This window comes from Neoarius graeffei, chromosome 22, assembly GCF_027579695.1.
Source record: "Neoarius graeffei isolate fNeoGra1 chromosome 22, fNeoGra1.pri, whole genome shotgun sequence".
NCBI classification, from domain to species: Eukaryota; Metazoa; Chordata; class Actinopteri; order Siluriformes; family Ariidae; genus Neoarius; species Neoarius graeffei.
In genome coordinates this window covers 57,509,645-57,532,984 of record NC_083590.1, presented here as the reverse complement: position 1 = coordinate 57,532,984, position 23,340 = coordinate 57,509,645, and the positions used below count along the sequence as shown (strand labels likewise).

At 43.9% G+C, this 23,340-nt stretch overlaps 1 protein-coding gene across 9 annotated transcripts in view; it reads right to left on the bottom strand.

The window, feature by feature from the left end:
• LOC132870977 (zinc finger protein 345-like) overlaps positions 1-23,340 on the bottom strand; it is a 141,729-nt gene that overhangs the window by 87,310 nt on the left and 31,079 nt on the right. For 3 of the 9 annotated variants that reach the window (XM_060905025.1, XM_060905034.1, XM_060905027.1), the window contains one exon: positions 15,387-15,658. The exons of 4 other annotated variants lie outside the window; for them this stretch is intronic. In XM_060905025.1, coding sequence (XP_060761008.1) covers positions 15,387-15,658 — 272 coding nt within the window. Of the gene's footprint in view, positions 1-15,386; positions 15,659-16,930; positions 17,014-23,340 lie in introns of those variants that run through there. 2 more of the 9 variants (XM_060905026.1, XM_060905030.1) reach the window with 2 other exon arrangements.

The window sequence follows — 23,340 nt, the reverse complement described above, 5'->3', positions numbered from 1 at the left end:
TATACACACACACACACACACACACATATATATATATATATTTTTTTTAGGTATTTCACCTGACGTCACAGGGTCACGTGACGCCCCGGTGTCCGCCATTTTGAAGGTCAAGCTAGCTAATGTCAACAACATAGTAGCTAGTATGTTACTGTAGCAATGTTTACGTTCAGTCATTTGGATGACTGTTAAAACCTTTCAGTCTCAAGTTTTTCCTTTACTGTATTTACTAGTTTACTGTAATTATGATCCGGCAGCTATGTACACCGGATCCAGTGTAAATAGCTGCCGGAGCGCGCTCCGGCTTGCTCCCCCTCAAATTAAGCAGCGCGCTCCGGCTTGCTCCCGGAGTGCTCTGGCCGAGGTTACGGAGCACGCTCCGGCAGCTATTTACACTGGATCTGGTGTAAATAGCTGCCGGATCATAATTACAGTAAACTAGTCAGTCTCTGGTCAGTCTCTTCCCATGTGGGAATCGCATCTAACTCCTGAATCATATATTTCTGTGGTAAGTTGTCAATAGCTGTTTCATCAACAACTGATGGATTAAAGAATAAATCGCTGAAGTGCTCTGTCCAACAGCCCATGAGTCCCTCAGAGCCTTTGATTATGGTTAAGCCATCTTCTGATTTGACAGGAACAACAGTGGATGATGTCGGACCGAAGACCTGACGGAAAAGACCATGAAGTTGCTTTGAGTCATGTTGGGCATATGCACTTTGAACTTTGGCAGAGATGTTACACCACCACCTGTTTTTCATGTCTCTCAAACCACGCTGCAGGTTTGCTTTGTGTTCTTTGAAAGACTTTACAACCTGAATACGATTGGCCAGGTTGGGGTCTAGAAAGGATTGGTGGAGAGAATGCTTCGAATATATAAATCACACACACACACACACACACACACACAGTGAGACAATATATACACAGGCAAACAATCCAAAACAGCAGGCTCGATAAAAAACGAGAATACAGGCAAGAGTGTCGGTCAAGGCACAAACAGTACATCAAAGGCTAAGCGAGGGCATGAACGAGAAACAGCAAATCAAAACAACAGGTAGAAAGACTCAGTAATGTGTACATGCGTATCGTAATACTTCGCGATGCAAATGCATCAGCACAGTCCTTAAATAGGCAAACACATAGTTCCTTAAAGGAAAAGGCAACTTTTGTACAAAATCACCACAAATAGATAGATAAATATATAAAGTAATCGATCATGGAATTTATAGAGAAAGAACAGACCACATAACAGTATCTTTTAACTTTTAATAATATGGGCTTGCGCTGAGCTCAGCGAAGATGTGTTCCGCCATATTGATCTACTGCGTGATGTCATGCGGCCCACCACTGAAAAGAACTCTTCAGTGCTTCATGGTAATAAGGTAAAAAACCAGTACAATCGCTTCTTCCAAGTTTCACCAAATGGTTTTATTTATGCAACTTAAAGCTCATAATACTGTATAACTTTGGTTGAGTAAAAACACGGAGCAAAAACATGGCTGAATCCTGAATGACTCCTATTTGGATTTGTCCTACCAAGCCGACTGCGCATGCGTGAAGCGGCTTGGCTCGGTTTTCCCTTTCGGGCGCTCTCGTTTTCTGTTAGAATTTGGTAAAGAAAAAAATAAATAATTATTATTTACCAGCTTACCGGGTCCATGAACATAAATCTGACAGCTGACAAGGCCGGGATATAAACGAATCTAATACAAGCCACCCGCCGGGACTCCTAATCACAGTGATCTGTTTGTAAACACTTTTCATGGGCCTAGTGACGTCACAGATCAGAGGGAGGCGCATTAACGAAAGATTGATTGGTTAATAGTTGCCCACAATCTCAAAATGTCTGCCTCCTCCAACTTCGACTCCTCCATGTCAATTCATGATTTCAAAGTTAAAAATATTTTTTCATGTTCGATATATAATGGAAATAATTAACGGAATTGATTGCGTACATGTTTTTCTCCTATTACACACCTGGTTTTGTACAAAAGTTGCCTTTTCCTTTAACTTGAGCTCAGGTGCACCTTGTTCACGGCACGCGTGCTGGAGTCCACTCGGCGCAGGCACAGCCCGAGGCGCACCTTCAGGTGCACACGCCACAGCACGCAGGACTGACACTTCATCACTGATGAAACTGGCAAATCTCAAAATTAATCTAAATTGGAATGATATGGCGATCTGGCCGCTGTGTAAACAGTTTTCAAAATGGCGACGCTGACACTTCACGTTTCAAGTCTCGCACAAATCTCATGAAGATCACGCGGATAAGCTACGCCTGCCATGGACGATACAAACTACATTCAACATGGCGAAAAAACAAAAAGCCTGATAAGTGTAATATAATATGCCAATACAAGTCACGATATAAGGTTAATAAAACCGAAAACGTAATTGAATAAACACGCTAATTAAGAAATAAATCAAGTTTAAAAATGACTTCAGTTCCCCTTTAAGAGGGGCTGTTGCAACAGGGGTAATTGCCAGATGACCCCCCCCGCCCGCAATTGGCCTGCAATGCTATTTTCGAGGACCAGAATGAAGAGCTTAAGACGGGCATTAAAACATAGCTATAGACTAGGCTGTTACCGCTCACGGTTACCAGAGGACTAGCCCCCACTGTAACCCTAGCTGTACAGGCGAGAGGCCGAGGGCTACGGAAACGAAGATCAGTGCTGCCCAATGCGCCCGACTGCATGGCGTGGGAAGGACTTTAGAGATGGATTAGGCTGCATGTTCATTTGAAACTGTTGTGACTTGCCCAACCATAACTGACTGTCATATGTACCATAGGTTTTCGAGCTTGTTGGGTCTGAAGCACATGAAAGGTCAAACCAGAACGTCAAGGCACACTGAATTAAAGTTGGTTATCGATTATGAAGAATGTCACACACATTATGATGGGCTATAATCGGGGTGGCCAACCCACGGCTCAGGAGCCGCATGCGGCTCTTGGCCAATAAGAATGCGGCTCTCCAACTTAAATAAAAAAATAATAATTTCACTTTTTGTGTCTCTTCCCTCTCCTTTTAATTATTGTTATGCTTGTGTGTATTGGGCTATTACTGCTTAAAAGAGCCACAAACATGCCACAGAGTCAATTATCTTGGGGTGGGGGTGGAAGGGGGAAACAATTTGCACTGCACACTCCTGTGCGCGCGCACAGGCTTTCCGATGTTTTCACGGCAAGCTGTGATTCATTCACAAAAATGGCTAAATACAAAGCTACACGCAAACATCAAAATGTCCGATGCTGTAGTATGCTCTGGCCCCATCCCAATGCGGTGTGGCGATGTAGCTTACAGCAGGTTATGATCGCTGAACTGCTGGCTGTCCAGGTGGTACTCTGAAAACAGTGTGGGCTTTATAGATAATTGGGCTAATTTTGAGGGCACTGCTGGCCTGTTAGGGCGGGACGGTATCCATCCCACTCAGGAAGGTGCTGCTCTCATTTCCTGCAGCATAGGTCATAGTCTCAGAACAGGCCTAGTTAATTTCTGACAATCCAGAGCCAAGGCCAGGGAGCAGACGAACAGGCTAAACCGACTGTCTGCTAGCTGCACAGAGTCGTCACTCAGGGTCCACTACATCGAGACTGTGTCTGTTCCCCGAGCTCAACAAAAAGGTAGAAATTTTCAGAGAGTTTGTTCCAGTAACCTAATCAATATAAAATTAGATCATACTGACTGTACAGCTGCTGCCAGCACCTTTGATCTAAAGGTGGGGCTATTAAATGTTAAATCTCTTACATCTAAAGCGCTAATGGTTAATGAACTCATTACTGATCAGGAGTTTAATGTACTGTGTTTAACAGAAACATGGATTAAGCCAAATGAATATATAGCATTAAATGAAGCGAGTCCTCCTGGATACAGTTATATACACCAGCCTCGTCTAACTGGCAGAGGAGGAGGCGTCGCCGTTATTTATAACGATTATCTAGGTGTAACACACAAACCTGGTTATAAATTTAATACATTTGAAGTTCTTCATACTCATATAATGTATGTAGCCTCGAAAAATAGGTCTAACCAGTTAATTCCATTGCTTATTATTTACACGCCCCCGGGGCCATATTCTGAGTTTCTTTCTGAATTTGCAGATTTTATCTCAGATCTGGTTATTTCCTTAGACAAAGCTTTAGTTGTCGGAGAGTTTAATATTCACTTCGATAACCCAGAAGACCCTTTAAAAACAGCGTTTGTATCCATCTTAGATTCAGTCGGGATTAAGCAGAATGTCATAGGACCGACCCATAATGGTGGTCACACCCTTGATCTAATACTAACATTCGGGTTAAACGTAGACAATACAGTTATACTTCCACAGTCTGAAGTTCTCAGATCATTGTCTCATCTCATTCAAAATATGTCTGAGTAATAATATATGCACCTCACCATGCTACTGTATTAAACGTACTTTCACGTCAACTACTGCACAGAGCTTTATAAATGATCTCCCAGAGCTGTCAACTTTGATTGGGTCACTGTCAGCCCCTGCAGAACTTGATCAGGCAACTGAATGCTTAGAGTCAACATTCCGCCATACTTTAGATAATGTAGCTCCTCTAAAAAGGAAAATGGTCAGAGACAAAAAATTAGCACCCTGGTATAATGATGACACTCGCACATTAAAACAGACCACTTGAAAATTGGAACGTAACTGGTGTCAAACAAAATTGGTAGCGTTCAAATTAGCATGGAAGGAGAGCTTCCTGAAGTATAGAAAAGCTCTTAGTGCTGCTAGATCAACATCTCTCCTCCCTAATAGAAGATAACAAAAATAATCCTAGATTCCTATTTAATACTGTAGCAAAATTAACCAGGAATAAGTCCACTATCAACACATGCACACCTGCAGTATGTAGTAGCAACGACTTCATGAATTTTTTTAATGACAAAATTGAGAATATCCGACAAAAAATTCAAACTACTAATTTAAGGTTAGACAATGAAAGTGACCTTGTAGTTAACAATATAACTGTATCAGATCATCAGTTAGAATGTTTTACTCCCCTAAAAGAAACTGAATTACTTTCATTAATCTCTACATCAAAAGCCTCAACTTGTGTACTAGATCCCTTACCTACACGTCTATTCAAACAGATAATGCCTGGAGTAATAGAACCGCTTCTAAAAATAATAAATTCTTCTCTTACGATTGGCTATGTACCCAAATCCTTTAAACTAGCAGTTATCAAACCCCTGATTAAAAAACCTGACCTTGATCCCTGTCAGCTGTCTAATTATCGGCCAATATCAAACCTCCCCTTTATCTCCAAGATCCTTGAAAAAGCTGTGGCACAGCAGTTATGCTCATATTTACATAGGAATAACATCCATGAAATGTATCAGTCAGGATTTAGACCTCATCATAGCACAGACAGCACTGGTTAAAGTAGTAAACAACCTACTGTTGGCGTCTGATCAGGGCTGTGTCTCGCTGCTTGTGTTGCTTGACCTTAGTGCAGCATTTGATACCATTGATCATTCCATTCTTCTGGATAGACTAGAAAATGTTGTGGGAGTTAAGGGAACGGCCCTCTCCTGGCTCAGGTCTTATCTAACTGATCGTTATCAGTATGTTGATATAAATGGTGATATTTCTAGACGTACCAAGGTAAAGTTTGGTGTTCCACAAGGTTCTGTCTTGGGTCCACTGCTTTTTTCTCTATATATGTTACCTCTGGGCGATATTATTCGTAAACATTGTATTAGTTTCCACTGTTATGCTGATGACACACAGTTGTATGTCTCTGCAAAACCTGATGAGAGACACCAGCTTAATAGAATTGAGGAATGTGTGAAGGACATTAGACACTGGATGCTTATTAATTTCCTTCTGCTTAACTCTGACAAGACTGAAGTACTTGTACTTGGACCTCATGCAGCTAGAAGTAAGTTCTCTGATTCCACAGTAACTCTGGATGGCCTTTCTGTTTCTTCACGTGCAGCAGTAAAAGACCTCGGAGTGATTATTGACCCCACTCTTTCATTCGAAACTCACATTGATAACATCACCCGGATAGCTTTCTTTCATCTCAGAAATATTGCAAAGATAAGAAATTTAATGTCATTGCATGATGCGGAAAAACTAGTCCATGCTTTCGTTACCTCCAGGTTGGATTATTGTAATGCTTTACTGTCTGGATGTTCCAATAAGTGCATAAACAAGCTCCAGTTAGTTCAAAATGCAGCAGCAAGAGTCCTTACTAGAACTAGAAAATATGACCACATCACACCTGTCTTATCCACACTGCATTGGCTCCCAATCAAATTTCGTATTGATTATAAAATACTACTATTGACCTTTAAAGCACTAAATGGTCTCGCACCACAGTACCTGAGTGAACTTCTGCTCCTCTATGACCCGCCACGCCTACTTAGATCAAAAGGTGCAGGCTATCTGCTGGTACCTCGTATAGTGAAGGCTACATCAGGGGGCAGAGCCTTTTCTTACAAAGCCCCACAGTTATGGAACAGCCTTCCAAGTAATGTTCGGGAATCACACAGTCTCAGCATTTAAGTCTAGGCTGAAAACATATCTGTTTAGTCAAGCCTTGTGTTAATGGTGTTTATGAGGTAAAGGAGTAGATCTGGAGGGTCCTCAGACATAGAGTGTTTTGGTAAACTGGGATGTATGGATGCTGTCAGTCCCCACTCGCTTGCTCACTCGAGTTTGTTGACGGTGTAGTGGCTGGCTGCTTTATGTCCCGGGGCTCCCTCATGCCTGTGTTACCTTCTGGCTCTCTCCTTTTAGTTATGCTGTCGTAGTTAGTTGCCAGAGTCCCTGCTTGTACTCGGTGCAATATGTATACTGTTCCTACTTATTCAGGTGACATTGGGCATACCTAACCACCTGTGTTTTCTTCCCCCCCCCCCAAATCTGTCCCTCTGAGTTACATGGAGTCAACAGGAAATCTTTTGGTGGAGACCTCGACTGGCTATCGTAGCCTGCAGGGAATCAGCCGTCAGACATTCTGTCGCATGTCCCATACCCGGTGAAATGTAACTAAATTGTCTTGGCCAGCCCTAAGGGTCCCATCTGCATCTCATCATTGCTGAGGAGTGTGCTCCCATCACCCAATCAAGCATCCAGCCAGAGCAGGTCATGATATATTTTACCATATTAACATGCCATTGTTGTGTGTTATGCCTGATGTAAAGACTCTCGTCTCTGCGAGCCTACCACACAGATTTAATACTTGTCATTTTTAGGGCATACCTAACAACCTGTGTTTTCTTTCTCTCTCTCTCTCCCCCCCCCCCCAATCTGTCCCTCTGAGTTACATGTTGATCCTGGGATTGAGATGCTGGCCTCTTCTGCCCCTCGGACCTGCTTGATCCATCCTGGTGCCCTGTGTCTGGTCGGAGTTTTATCGCACCGCTCCTGTGAAGGATGGCCCCATGAGGACAGTTGAGGGTTATACCTGTTAAAACTGTTAATATTATAGTCAGGCTGTCTGTTGTTGCCCAAATGAGGATGGGTTCCCTTTTGAGTCTGGTTCCTCTTGAGGTTTCTTCCTCATGTCGTCTGAGGGAGTTTTTCCTTGCCACCGTCGCCACAGGCTTGCTCATTGGGGATAGACTAGGGATAAAATTAGCTCATGTTTTAAGTCGTTCAAATTCTGTAAAGCTGCTTTGCGACAATGTTTATTGTTAAAAGCGCTATACAAATAAACTTGATTTGATTTGAAATATGAAGACGAGCACAGGACATTTCTCGAGGACTGGGAGGACGCTTCCTTTTTTGTTGAACGAAAAGGCAAGCCTTTCTGTCTGATATGTGATACGTCGTTAGCACATTTCAAAGCTTCAAATCTTCAATGCCATTTCAGCACGCTCCATTCAAACATGGACAAGGAATTCCCCCAAAGGTACTGAACTTCACAAGCACAAATTAAATATGCTGAAAAGTCAAGCAAAAAAACAGACCCAGATGTTTCAACAATATGCCAAGCATGCTGAGACAGTGACTCTTGCGTCTTACAAAGTGGCGTGGAACATTGCCCGTGCTAAAAAACCATGCGACGAAGGAAATTTTATTAAACAGTGCCTCACTGACGTGATTGAAACCTTGGCTCCAGAAAATAAAAAACTGAAAGATTCAATCAAAGACCGCCAACTGTCACGCCACACCGTTGAACACAGAATATCTGACATAAATACGGCAATTGAATCAGAGTTACACTCTGATCTTCAAAAATGTGCATATTTCAGTGTGGCATTGGATGAGTCTTGCGACATTCAAGACAAGCTGCAGTTGGCTAGATTTGCACGGTCAGTGTCAGAAGATTGTGTGGTTAAAGAAGAACTCCTTGACATCATACCATTAAAGGACAGAACCCGTGACATTGATGTGAAAGAAAAAAAACATCTGATGTTTTTGAGAAAGCCAATCTGCCATTACAGAAGCTAATTCCATAATTTCCGTCCATTTTCCGCGATCGCGGAAAATCATTGGCCCTATGCATTGCAAGTGTGACCTTTTTGCTGTGGCATCACCATTCATACCGATACAACCAGTGTGTTGATGCTTAAATTACTAAAGCACAAAATTGTTTTGAGCAAGTTCTTTATAGATCTAACCTCTTAATTTTGCTCTCAAAGTGCACCAGTTTGATACATTTAACTTTAAAATAAAAAAATTCTCTCTCAGGGGAGGATGCCCCCAGAGCAAGGGCCACTGACCATAGTTTCACAAAGTCCTGAGGGAAACACTGTATAACTCAGTCTTTTTTTTAAATAAATACTTTCAGTGGAGGGGCGGCACGGTGGTGTAGCGGTTAGCGCTGTCGCCTCACAGCAAGATGATCTGGGTTCGAGCCCCGTGGCCGACGAGGGCCTTTCTGTGCGGAGTTTGCATGTTCTCCCCGTGTCCGCATGGGTTACCTCCAGGTGCTCCGGTTTCTCCCCCAGTCCAAAGACATGCAGGTTAGGTTAACTGGTGACTCCAAATTGACCGTAGGTGTGAATATGAGTGTGAATGGTTGTCTGTGTGTATGTGTCAGCCCTGTGATGACCTGGCGACTTGTCCAGGGTGTACCCCGCCTTTCGCCCGTAGTCAGCTGGGATAGGCTCCAGCTTGCCTGCGACCCTGTAGAACAGGATAAAGCGGCTAGAGAAAATGAGAAGACTTTCAGTGGAACATCTACCTGTTCTTTTGCAAGTTAGGGTAGCTGTGAAAGAAATCCCTCTCAACTCAAAATGTAAAAGTAGGTGACCGTGACTGTGCGACATATCCTAGGACCATGTTGATGGGTAGTGAACTAATGTGGCGAGTGTTTGTGGAAGGAGGAATCATGAGACTGAGATCTCCACTTTTGAATATGAATATATATTTGTCATTGCACATTGTACAATGAAATTGGATGCCATCCTACCAACCATTGCAATATCTTCTTATATTAGATAAGAACTCAAACTTTAAAAAGACATACAAACACAAGACCTTCATACTCCCTGCATTGCACAGTCCCTTTAAAACAAGAAGCATTTAGTGCAGTTCTGGCTCTTGGGTAGAAGCTGTTTTTCAGTCTATAGATGTCCCCCCCCCCTTGCACTGTCGTCACATTTACGTTAGCAACCGTCACTACCCTATACCTGGGGGACAAGTGAATTTTGTTTCCATACTGTTCACATACTAAAGCCAAGTGAAGATCTGTTGCTGTTGTCCAAAGAAAACTACAGCTAAAAAGCTCTGCTACCAGATTACGTACTTGGATAATCTTGGTCAGAAAGAAGCAAAGGATTGATATCTATGGAAATTAGAGTTTATTAGTCGGTATGATCCATACAAAATTCCTCAAAACAACTGGAGTGACTGTAGATTTGTGGCCTAGCATTAGCTACATGTTGGAACACATTTTCTTTTCCCCCCCAAAGAGTCCCGACATGCAAGAACAGTTAAAATAACTACAAAAGCAAAAAAGCCACCTTTGTGTAAAGAAAAAGTTTTCCCGACATCAGCTTTTGGGAACAAAATGTTGCAAAAGCCAAAGTATTGACTCTCAGAGGACTCCTACCTGAACTGTGGGCTAGATGGTATTCCTGGCCCTCCATGTCTCAACAACCCCAAGGACATCTAGTTACAGAGCTATCTGCACTCCATAATTTATACATTGATACTTATTGATAAATCAGACACTTTCATGAAAAAGCTAAATCAAATGCGAGCAGAAAAAAAACGAGATTCCGAAGCAAACTCTTCCATACTCACTTCCGACTTTCTATTTTTTTAAAATACATTTTAAATTCAATCACGAATTTCTCTGGAGTTTTCAGGCTTAGCGCCTCTTGTCGTATTCTCTTTAATCACGCATTTCTTTGTTGTTCTTGAAGCATTTGCTTCTCTTTGTTAACAGTTTTGTTGATGGCGGATAGACGGTAATACCTTTTATCTATTTCTATATTTTCATGATTTGAACAACCAAAAACAAAAAGGTAGGTGTTAACTGCAAGGAGTCTATTTACCCATCTCTTAATTGACCTGCACTGTCTGCCCAAGGACAGCAGTTCAGAGAATGTCTGGGGTGGGCTGGATATTTTAATATACCCTGGGATCTTTTGAGGCAGCAGGAACTGTAAGGCTCTTCCAGAGGACAGAAGGCATCCGATGATGATCTGGGCAGTAGTGACGACCCTCCGGAGCACTTTCCTCTCTGCCGCTATGCAGCTGGCAAAACCACACACTGATGCAGTATGCAAGTATGCTCTCTATGGAGTAATGGTAAAAGGAGACAAGCAGTTTTTTAGTGAGGTGGCCCTTCCAGAGGATCCTCAGGAAGTAAAGTCTCTGTTGTGCCTTCTTTATCACTTGTGTGGTGTTAGTGTTCCAGGTCAGGTCATCCTCAGGAACTGGAAGTATGAGACCCTCTCCACACATTCCCCGCTGATGAGAATAGGCTGAATGCTGGTTTTCTTTTTCCTGAAGTCTATGATCACCTCCTTGGTTTTGGTGGTGTTGAGGACCAGGTTGTTGTCTCTGCACCACCAGACAGCTGCTCTACCTTGTCCCGATAATCAGACTCATTCACCCCAGAGATGAGCCCCACTATGGTAGTGTCATCCACAAATTTGATGATGCCATTACTGGAGTGGGTGGGGTGCAGTCGTAAGTGTAGAGGGTGAAGAGTAGGGAGGTAGGGGGCTCAGCAGACAGCCCTGTGGGGAGCCAGTGCTGAGGCTGAGATGTGGGAGGCCTACTCTCACCCTCTGGGAGCGATCAGACAGGAAGTCCGTTATCCAGAGGCAGATAGATTGAGACAGTGCTAGGTTTGTTAGCTTGGACACCAGTCTGTGAGGGAGAATGGTGTTGAATGCTGAACTAAAATTCACAAAGAGCAGCCGAGCATAGCTCTCCTGCTTCTCAAGGTGAGTGAGGGCAGTGTGGAGAGTTGTGGCTATGGCACCCACTGGACCTGTTAGCTCTGTAAGCATACTGGTGTCTGTCTAACATGGGTGGGAGGTTCGCGATGACGTGAGTCCAGACCAGTTTTTCAAAGCACTTCATGATGACAGGAGTAAGTGCCACTGGACAGTAGTCATTCAGGCTGCTGGTGATGGTCTTTTTTTGTCGGTGCAACTATGGGAGAGGACGTCAGGCAGGGTGGGATGGTGGACTGTCACAGGGACTGGTTGACTTCTCATGCGATACCCTGTGGTCTTGTACATAACATGGTTCTAGGAGATGTTTTATTTTACTCCAAGATGAATGCCCATCAGAAATACTGGCCAGAGGTGATCAATTACTGCAGGAGTCCCAAAACAATAAGGACATAATATTTTTGATGGCCAGTTAATTGCCCAAATCAATGGAGCGGATTTAATTTTTTGTGCTTGAGACATTCCTAAGACTCAACAGAATCACCTCAAGTGACCAAAATAGTTTGTCACAATGGGTAGCTCCCCCCCATACAGATCAATACAGTTCTAAAACTACTTTTTACAACAGTTTAATTTATCAGTTATTTGCCCTCATTTCATTTTGATAAATGAGACTCTTGTAAAAAGTAGTTTTAGAACTGTGTTGAACTGTGTGAAAAAAAAAACAAAACTACCCATTGTGACAAACTATTTTGGTCACTTGAGGTGATTCTGTTGAGTTTCAGGAATGCATCAAGCACAAAAAATTAAATCTGCTCCATTGACTTGGGCAATTAACTGGCCATCAAAAAAAAAATTATACATCTTATTGTTTGGGGATAACGAGTTGATAGTGGGAGAGGTATTCAATGAGTAGTATAAAAATTTCCATTCCATTCAATGAGAAGAGTGAAAACCCCTCCCAATGCCAACTCAATCACATCAGGTCAAATCACAATGGGTAACGCAATGTTTTTTCACACGTTCCAGCACAGTTCTAAAACTGCTTTTTACAACAGCTTCATTTATTGGTTATTTGCTTTTGTTTTGGTATTTGACTAGTGCGTCTTGAAATAAGCTCTTGTACTAATTTACTCAGTTCAGACCCACAACCAACTCTGTTACTATGTTATACAATTACTCTAATTTTACTCCCACTCTAGCTCCAAATTTTACTTTCTAAACTCAAAATAGACCAAATTAACTATTACTGAGAAATACTTTTGACTCTGGAAAAATAACTCCGTCATTTTTCCTGTGTATGCACTACAGCACATGCATATCAACCGATCTGCTCATCAGAAATGGAAGAAATATTTACACTTACTCCAGCTGATTTTCAGCTGGATCAATTCAAAATTAAAAAGCCACACATCGGTCACACGCGACTGGCTGATGTGTGGCTTGGATGTATGGGCTTCGTCATGTTTCGCTCCTGCACTGAAATTTTAATCGCAGATGAGAGATAGGCTGATGAAGGAGGAGGTAGGGCATTGATGGATGTCCGCCTGGTCTCCAGCATTGATGCAAGGCACTTCAGCACCTGGTAATGTCGCCAGGTGTAACGGCCCTGTTTCAGGCTTGTCTTGCATCACACCAGGATGCGCTTCAGGTTGGCCGGAGACTGACAGAGGAGGCATGTAGGGTCTTCTCCGTACCACTGGTTGAGGTTGATTGGAGATGGCAGGACATCATAGGTGGCTTGAATGATGAAGCTGCTTTGATGTGCTTCCATGTTACACAGATCCCTCCAAGAGAATTTTCTTTTCTCAACCACTCCCATCACATCCACTGCCCCTGCTTTGCTTGAGAAGCAGCCTTTGTGCACCTCATTGCCTGTTCTTGGTAGCATACCTCCTCAACTACAAGACCTCGGTGCTGTGATGGTGTTGCTTTGTGCCAGGAGATATTGCTTTCTCCAAGCTCAAGGCCTCCTCTCCCTTGCTGCATATGACCAATGATATCCTGATGCTTAAGGGATGGCTTTGCCTGCTGCGTAGCTAATGAAGGGGTCCACTTTCTTCCAGTTTCCAGAATAGGAGCTGTTCAGGCAACATAAGGATCATGGGATTCTGTCTGTCATTTCCAGCCTAACTTTGGAGCACTTGTATTCCTCTCTTAGAGTGGACACTGGAAGTTCAAGAATACCTTTCCCATACAGGCCTGTGCTGGTAATGTGCCTGGGGAGACCAAGCCATTTTTTCGCGAATGAACTAACCAGCCTCTCCAGTTTCTCAACCTTGGAGAGTGGGATCTCATAGATGGTCAAGGGCCACAACAGCCAGGGGAGGAGACAGAACTGAAAGCACCAGAGCTTCAACCTGCCCAGTAGGAAGGACCTGTCAATGCTCTCCAGGCCACTGATGGTATCCTACCTAATCTGGTCTGCTTGGGCTATATCTTTGAGGGTTGCGTCGTACCAGCGTCCAAGGCTCTTAACAGGTTTCTTTGCCACCTGTATGGTATGGGCTCCTCACCAATGTAAAAGCGTTGCTCGAACAGCTTCCCTCTGACGACTGATATGCTCCTGGACTTGCTTGGATTTATTTTCATTCTAGCCCACTCAATGTTCTCTTGGAGCTTCTTCAGTAGTCGCCTACTGCAGGGCTTGCTTGTTGTAAGTATGGTCATATCATCCATGTATGCCCTGATAGGAGGGAGTCGGAGACCAGGTTTGAGCTGCTCTCCTCCTACCACCTACCGAGAGGCCCGGATGATGACCTCCATGGCCATGGTGAAAGCCAGCAAGGAGATGGTGCATCCTGCCATGAGGCCAATTTCCAGACACTGCCATGCTGTAGTGAATTCATCAGTTGTAAGGCAAAGCTGTATGCCCTGGAAATAGGATTTGACTAGGGCTGTGATGGGCTCTGGGACACTGAAGTAACTGAAAGCAGACCAAAGGAGATTGTGAGGGACTAAGCCAAAGGCAGTGACGAGGTCCAGGAACACAACATGGAGGTCTCTTCCATCTTTTTTGCAGCTTGGATTTGATGCCAGATCATGTTTGCATGCTCCAAAACACCCTGAGAAGCCTGGGATCCCCGCCTTCTAAACAGACATGTCGATGTAGTAGTTCTTCTCAAGGTAGGCGGTCAGCCTGTGAGCCAAAATGCTGAAGAAAACCTTCCCTTCAAATGTTCAAAAGACTGATGTGGCAGAACTGGTTGATGATAGCAGAATCCTTTCGCTTTGGAATTAGGACACCCCCTGCCCTCCTCCAGGCTGTGGGTATTGCTTGTTTCTGCCACAACCACCCTCATCAGTCTCTACAGGGACTGTAAAACATCTTGGAGCATTCTTGTAAAGCCTGTATGGTACTCCGTTGGGCCCAGAGGACGATGCAGCTCTTGACCGACGTACAGTTGTTACTAGATATTTTAAGTTCGTTTCATAGACAAGAAACGAACTTAAAATATCTATAATAGACAGACATAATGAACTTCCACTATACAGTTATTACTACCTCACTCCACTTGGGAGGGCTGATGTCTAGCTGACGTCCAGGGGAAGGTATTGGTGGCATGTCAGGTGGGAGGATGATCTGTTCGCAATGCCAGCTGTCCATGTGGATTCCTTGAAGGTGAGCCTTGAGTTTTTTTTTTTGATGCAAGTTTGCCACTTTTCTCCTTTATACTTATAAAGTTTGTCAATATTTTTGCAATGGTTGTATGATAAATTCTAAAATATTTATCTAAATACATGACCTAGTCATTCTAAACCTGCTGAGCTTTGCCGACGAAGCTCTCAACCCCAGAGAGATAAATTATACAATAAAGAAATATTTGCTTGACCATTATTCAGGTGTTACTAGTATTTCTATTATTAACAGGTGAATTTCCACCACACTGGCAAAAAGAACTGATGTAGGATCGCATTGTGATCAAATTTGTGATTTACACCACTACTCCACATATCACTGACAAAAAGAAACTGATATTAATTGGAGATACCTTCATCTAGTCATCATATTTTCTTACTTAAATATATACAATCTTTACAATAAATTGATGACAAACTCACAACCAAGGAGTCTCCACTGTTCCCGGCTTCCTCTCCGTTTACCAACTCTCCCTGGTAGGGTCCGAAGGGTGCACCTACTGGAACAGTACCCCCCTTATTAAACACTCCCAGGCCTGCATCAGGGATACTAGACTTCTGGATTTCTAGCCCAGGTGGAAGAGTTTGTCTGGCTCGGTCAGGGACTCCCATAGGAACAAGAGTATCTGGGATGAAGAGGGGCGGTCCATGAATCTCACATTTGTTGAGGAAGAAGGATTTGCAAACTTCGCAGTCTGGGAGTAGAGAAAACACAACAGAAAGAAATGAGGCCCAAATGTGTGTGTATATCTAAGACCATATACACTATGTGAGTACTGTATAAAGATTATTCAAAGAAAGCTTGCCAGTAAGGTTTACTGAACAGTTGAGATGAGAGGTGTCCATCAGGACTGAGATCACACAGGATGATAAGGCAAACAAGTAAGAATTTTTTTTACTTCCTTGTGGGAGTAAACAAGAGGTCAGGTATGAACCTTGCAGGGCAAAATAAAACAATGTTCATTAACATGACTGTGGCACTGTATGATGTATTTGCAGTATTCTTAGGACTTGCCTGGTCAAGCTCATGCTCATTTTAAATTCGGTTACTTGTTTGCTTATCTTCTGGGAAACAGAATATTCCAAATTTGTTATGAAATCACATGCACGTACAAACAAAATTAACTGTCTACACAGTAAGTAAATAAATAGTCCAACGCACCTCTCTATTTGAGCTTGCTAACAATTCTGGCATTTCTCAATCTAAGCATTTTTCCCCAATGCCATACATCTCGGATTCAGATTTAATTAAAAGAAAAAAAATCACTTGGTGACAATTTTAAGCATAACCTATTTGCTGAAGAAGAAAGCAGTGGACCCAGAGGAACTCCCGTCAGCGTGGGTGAGAACTTGTAAAACTTCACACAGACAGCAACCCGAGCTTAGAATTGAATCCAAGACCCTGGAGTTGCACCACTGACGGCCCTAAATCCATACACAAATATTTGGACTCCTGTCTCTCACACCCATTTGTGCTTATTAAACATCCCATTCCAGGGTCATGCTGAAGGGCATACTCTTTGGCCTCTATTAAATCACAGCCGGTTGGGGTCGTCTGTGAGCTCATGCATGTGGGGAAGAGAGCACATAGCACTTTCCTCCAGGTGTGTTTTGCTATCCTGTGACACAGCATGGGCTGCATTTGGAAAAGAGGAGTATGGCAGCGGGGGTGTGGCCAAGTGTCAGTTTGTGAATGGAGGGCGGGGCTGGGGAAGGTGAGTGGCAAAGTCAATATACCTGTTGTCAAATAATGTTTTCTGCGTGCGTGCATGCATGCATGCACGCATTGCAGTAATGATGGAGGATAGAAAAGGAGGGGAAGAGCAAAGAGAAGAAAGCTCCCTGGACCAGAAAACAACTGTGTGTGTGTGTGTGTGTGTGTGTGTGTGTGTGTGTGTGTGTGTGTGTCCTAAAATCAAGCGAGTGTGAAGCTGAAAAGCCAAAATAAGTGTGTGAATATCTCCCACCTGCCGTGCTTCTATACTCCACCCACATCAGGGACTTGTTACAGTGGTGCTGAAACCCAGAAGTACGGAAGGGAACCACCACATGGAGTCCTCGCCATTCAAAGATCTCATCCATGCCCTCGCTACTGCCCAGCAGAACAAGCATCAAGCAGTGATTGCTCTACGGAAAAAGCAAGAACAATGCTTCAAAGTCTTGATGCTAGCCCAGCAGGAAGATCACCAGGCGTTCTGGCACTTGCTCGCATTGGCAGGGTCCTCGACCGCCACCACAACAGACCCTCCCTACATCACCCTCACGACAATCTGGAAGCCTTTACAGCACTCTTTGAGCAAGAGGCCAAAGCGTGAGGGTGGCCGGTCAAGTAGCGCATGGCGTGCCTACTTCTGCTACTGATTGGAGAGGCACAGCTCGCCACCTACAGCCTACTAATATAAGCTGACATGCAGTAAGTTGGCCGCTCCCCGGAACATTGCCAGTGCTTCTGGACACTGACATGAGAGGAGGCTGGCCGGCCATTTGCATTTGGCCAACAGCTCCGGGATGCCTGCCGGTGATGGCAAAGGGCAGATGACCGCGACGCAGAGGGGATCATCGACCTGGTGACACTGGAACAGTTCATTGTGCAACTTCTGAAAGGAATGGCGGAGTGGGTCCAGTGTCATCACCCGGTGTTGCTGGATCAAGCCATCAAGCTGGCGAAGGACCATCTGGAGGCAGTTCCGACGGCAGGCGTATGAGTCACCTCTTCCCTTTTTCTCTCTCCTCTCCCCTTCCCCCAACAAGGAGGTGGAGGCCCATCTTCCCCTTCCATGTCGGACCCCCCAAGGTGAGTGATGCCTTTTACGCCGGTGCAGAGGGGAAGCCTGGATTACTGTGCTGGCACTGTGGGGAGCCCAGACATCTCCAGAGTCAGTGTTCCGCAATGGAGGTGGGAGCTGTGGTCCGGATCCCCGACACGCCAGAGACCATCGGGCTGGAGCGCATCGTATACCGGTAAGTGTTCAAGGGGATACAGTACATATCACACATTGGTGGATTCCGGCAGTAATCAGACCTCAATCAAACAAAGGCTGATGCAAGGGGAGGCATTGGGCAAGTGGTGGGGGTTCTGCGTGCACAGGGATATTCACAACTACTCATTAGTGTCCGTCCACATTCTATTTAGGGGAGAAAAGCATAGAAGAAAGGTGTTGGTTAATCCTCGTCTCACCCACCCGCTGATTTTGGGAACTGATTGGTTGGGATTCAAAGGCTTAATGGAACACATAGTAAAGGGTGGGTCCTGCAATAGTACATCACGGGGAGATCCTGGTGTGGCGTTGACTGGGGAAGCAGTCTCAGAGCCACACTGCACGAACTGTATGGGTTATTGGGAATTAAATCTATCCACACCAGCGTCTATCACCCACAAACAGATGGCTTAGTGGAACGATTCAACCAGACACTCAAAAACTTAATTCGGAAATTTGTCAGTGAAGATGCACATAATTGGGATAAATGGCTCGAGCCACTGTTATTTGCAGTACGAGAGGTCCCGCAAGCTTCCACGGGATTTTCATCATTTGAATTATTATATGGGCGTAAGCCTCATGGCATTTTGGGTGCGCTGCAAGAAAATTGGGAGGAGGGACCTTCACCTAGTAAAAACAAAATTCAATATGCTCTCGGCCTGCGCACAAAACTCCACATCCTCACACACACAACCCAAGGGAATTTACAGCAGGCACAAGAACATTATGTCCGGCTGTACAACAGGGGCACGCGCCTTAGAAATTTCATACCAGGAGACAAGGCATGTGTGTTATTACCCACGTTGAGCTCCAAATTGCCAAGTGGCAAGTGTCCTTTGAGGTCACATGGCCAGTCAGGGACATTGACTGTGAGGTGAGGCAAGCGGATAAGGGTGGGGTACTGCAAATATACCATCTCAATCTGTTAAAACATTGGAACAAGGAGGTCCTTGTTGCATTGCCGTTGGCAGTTCCGGAGAAGGCAGAGCTAGGGCCAGAAGTAAAAACAAAAATAACGATTCAAACTGCTCCGGTCCCTTGTGGAGACCACCTCCATGGGTGCAAGTATAAAATTTTCAAAAACCTGAGAAGTCTGACAAGGTCAGACGTGCATGGTGCAGCCATGCAGGGGGGGTTACAAAGGGAGGTGAGCCCCCCCCCCCTTAGGGCTTGGAAAAAAAATTAAATTACAAGTTAAAATGGTTGTCTCTCATGCAAACATTTATAATATTGTTATATGATTTGCATATGCACATCAAATGTTTAATCAGACCCTCCAGGATTTCGCGATGTTGCGACTTTCAACTTCAACGCAAATTCAACCAATCCCCGCAAATTCAGGGCGGTGTTGCAATTATATCCAATCACTGCAACTTTCCCGCAAATTTGACCAATCGTTGGCGTCGTCTTGAGGTGACGTTGACAAACTACCTTCCGCCTTACTTCCGTGTACATGTTCAAGAGAAGCAGCATGTGCGAATCAGTGTTTATATAGGGTTAAATTCTGTTACTGAAAGTGTTATGTTTACAGTGAAGGACTGTGTGCACTTTATTTTTACTTAATACAAGAAATTAATGGATGCCAATATTTTTGCCAAAAAGGTATTTTATTTTCCATTGTTTAGGCAGCTTCAGCATCATATTGTGAGATTGTGATCCAATTGTTTTTTTCTTCGATGAAGCCTGAGCCATTTATTTTATCAGGTTATAATTATTGTTTAATTTAGTCTTCAGGAGAGACTGCCTGCACACAGTACTAGCATTAATAGTTTGTATGTTTTTTCTTACATGAAAGTTGAGGCATTTATATTATATTTTAAGGTGACTTCATGTTGTGCTGTGAGGTTCTATGCACTTTAACTTTTGAACCAACAGGTGCATTTGGATAAATAAAGCCTATTTTTCTGCATTTATGTAGTCCTGGTAATCTTTTATATTGGTAAAGTTGTTTATAGGACCATTTCTCAGTGTCTTTGTTTTTTTAAATCAATAGTTTTTCAGTAATAACTTAATATTTAACATACTCAATTTTAATCATAAGAGAAAATCGCAACAATTTCTCGCAACTTTCACTTCCTCCCGCAATGTAATCGCAACAAAAACCTAAAAAACACCGCAACTTTCATCACAATTTTTTGGAAAACCCCCCGAAACAGACATTTTAGCCCGCAACAATCACAAAAAAGGCCCGTGAAATCTTGGGGGGACTGATTAATACATTTTATCAATTCATCTGAAATAATCTTTCAAGTACAAGGCTTGATATTTCAAAACATCTCGCAACTACTAATTTAAATGTTGAAACAACCATTTTTAACATGCTTCTGCTGGGATACCTTTTTTACAATATATACACTGGAATAGCTGTGTTGATTTGGTTGAACAACGTGCTATGTGCGTGAAACATGATATCACATGTATAACACCATGAAACAACGGGCTAGTCAGGACTGCTTGTCGGTGAGCGGCGTATAAATTGAATGAGGTTTGTGGCGAAGATGAGATGAAAAGATTCGTCTCGTGCAGAGACTGTACCGCGGTAACCCGATAATACGCTGAGAGTAGAGCCAATGATTTTCCGTTTCAAAATCTGTCTTTTTCCGTTTCGGACAATGATAAATTCCGTTTCAATTCCGTTTCACAATTTCAGTTCAAAATTGTTCTGGTTGGCTCCAATTTAGTAATTCTGGCTGGCATAACTTTACTTGGGTTTCAATGTATTGCATCTCTAGACACAAATGGTCCTTTGCATGATGAAGTCATTCATGAAAAATATATATATAAAACAATTACACTGACAGTAAACTGATAAATTGCATGAATAAAAAAAATTGAAGTGGGATCACAGATTGAGACAACTCAAAATATTTTACTTGACATACTGATAACAGATAAACCAAGAAACTAGGATCACCGTTCACTAAAAACCCATCTCTCATTTTATATATATATATATATATATATATATATATATATATATATATATATATATATATGCGCAATATAATAGCATATCTAATCTCAATATAATATTGAGAGTACTGATAAATGAATAGGGATGTTAATATTCAGTAATACTTGCTGAGCCTGTAATGACAATACTCATAACTGACTGTTTAAAAATATTACTCTATATCCATCTTTTTTTAGTACACCACAAACTCATGAAACAAATGTTTCCTAACAGAACACACTCTCAAACAGACCAAAATAGTTTAACTTTGATTGTAATGACAGTCCTGAATATTCCTTGCAGATCAATCATTGAGCACTCTGAGTACCTAGAAATGCTGCTCGATATTGCCATTACGATAGAGAATCATAAGTTGTTTAGTGTTGGTCTCTATGAGACTGAATCTTCTGTCATTTAGAAGAGGTTTATACATGGAAAAGGAGCGCTCAACGTCCACACTCGCCACTGGTAACCATATGGTGTCCTTGGCCACCAGATGCATTCGTTTCTTTTTCGCGGTCGCCATTCTGGTTGCAACGTGGGGAGAGAATCTGTAAACAAGCAGCTCATTGGCTAGCTAAGTGTGCTACAAGCCAATCACAATCACCGACAAAGCTGCCTTGACCGGAAAGGCATGTCTGCTTGGGCGTTAGCGGCAGTTACGCAGAAGCCTTCTGTGGCAGTTACACTTTGACACGCGAGCAATGTTACACGATAAAAATTCCGTAATTTCCGTCCGTTTTCTGTGATCGCGGAAAATCATTGGCCCTATGAGTGTGAGACAGTGAGAGGGCCACCCCCCCCTCCGAAAATTGTAACGGATTTACACGATTTGGAAAAATGACTTTTTCAGAGGGCGGCACGGTGGTGCAGTGGTTAGCGCTGTCGCCTCACAGCAAGAAGGTCAAGCCCCATGGCTGACGAGGGCCCTTCTGTGCGGAGTTTGCATGTTCTCCCCGTGGCTTTCCTCCGGGTGCTCTGGTTTCCCCCACAGTCCAAAGACATGCAGGTTAGGTTAACTGGTGACTCTAAATTGACCGCAAGTGTGAATGTGAATGGTTGTCTGTGTGTCAGCCCTGTGATGACCTGGCGACTTGTCCAGGGTGTACCCCGCCTTTCGCCCGTAGTCAGCTGGGATAGGCTCCAGCTTGCCTGCGACACTGTAGAACAGGATAAAGCGGCTAGAGATAATGAGATGACATAAGACTTTTTCAGAACCGAAAAACCGGAGCGTCCGGCCAGAAAACTTGCACCCATGGATTTAACAAAGGGATATTGGCAGACCCACTTGACTCCTCTATCCTGAGAGAAAACGGCCTTTTCTACACTGTCTGGATTACACCAATTTGTCTCGTTTCCTTTTGGGTTATTTGGGGCACTCGCTACATTCCAGCAACTCATGGACAAGATCCTCTGCCCCCACGCTCCCTCTGCATCAGCTTCCCTCAGTGACATCAATACTTATAGCAACGATTGGCTGCAGCACCTCAAAACACCTTAGGGCGGTCCTAGAGTTACTGAGGCGTGCAGATCTCACAGCTAACCTGAAAAAGTGTGTAATTGGGTGGGTGGAAGTACGGTATCTGGGTTTCCACTTGGGTCATGGGCAGATGCGTCCCCAAATTGACAAGACTGCAGCCTGCCCGAAACCCAAAGACCAAAAAGGGGGTGAGACAGTTCCGGGGATGGCTGGCTACTATCGTAGGTTCATAGCTAATTATTCGGATGTCACCAGCCCACTGACTGATCTCACTAAAAACGGAGCACCAGATCCAGTCCAGTGGACAGAGCAGTCAACAGGTTTTCACTAAAGGTAAAAGCTGCACACAGTGTGTGTGTTTGGAGAGGGGGGCATTTCTACACTCCCCTAACTTCTCTCTCCCCTTTATTTTGCAGATGGATACGTCAGACAGAGGGCTGGGGGCCATTTTGTTCCAGAAGATGGAGAGCGAGGAACATCCCGTGCTGTACATCAGCCGCAAAATCTCAATGCATGAAATTAAGTCCAGCACCATCGAAAAGTAGTGCTTGGCCATCAAGTGTGCAGTCCTCACTCTCTGATACTACCTGCTGGGGCACCCTCTCACCCTCTGTTCGGACCACATACCCCTCCAGTGGCTCCACCACATGAAGGATGCCAATGCGCAGATCACCTGTCGGTATCTCGCCCTCCAGCCGTTTAAATTTGAGGTGCTCCACAGGCCAGGGGTGCAGATGGTGGTGCCGGAATTCCTGTCCCATGGGGGGGGGAGGAGTACGCAGCAGTCTGGACGGCTCCAGTGAGTTGGGCGGGGGTATGTGGCAGTGAGGGCATGGCCAAGTGTCAGTTTGTGAATGGAGGGCGGGGCCAAGTCATTACACCTATTGTCCATTAATGTTGTGCGTGTTGCAGTGACAGTGGAGGATAGAAAAGGAGGAGGAGAGCAAAGAGAAGAGAGCTCCCTGG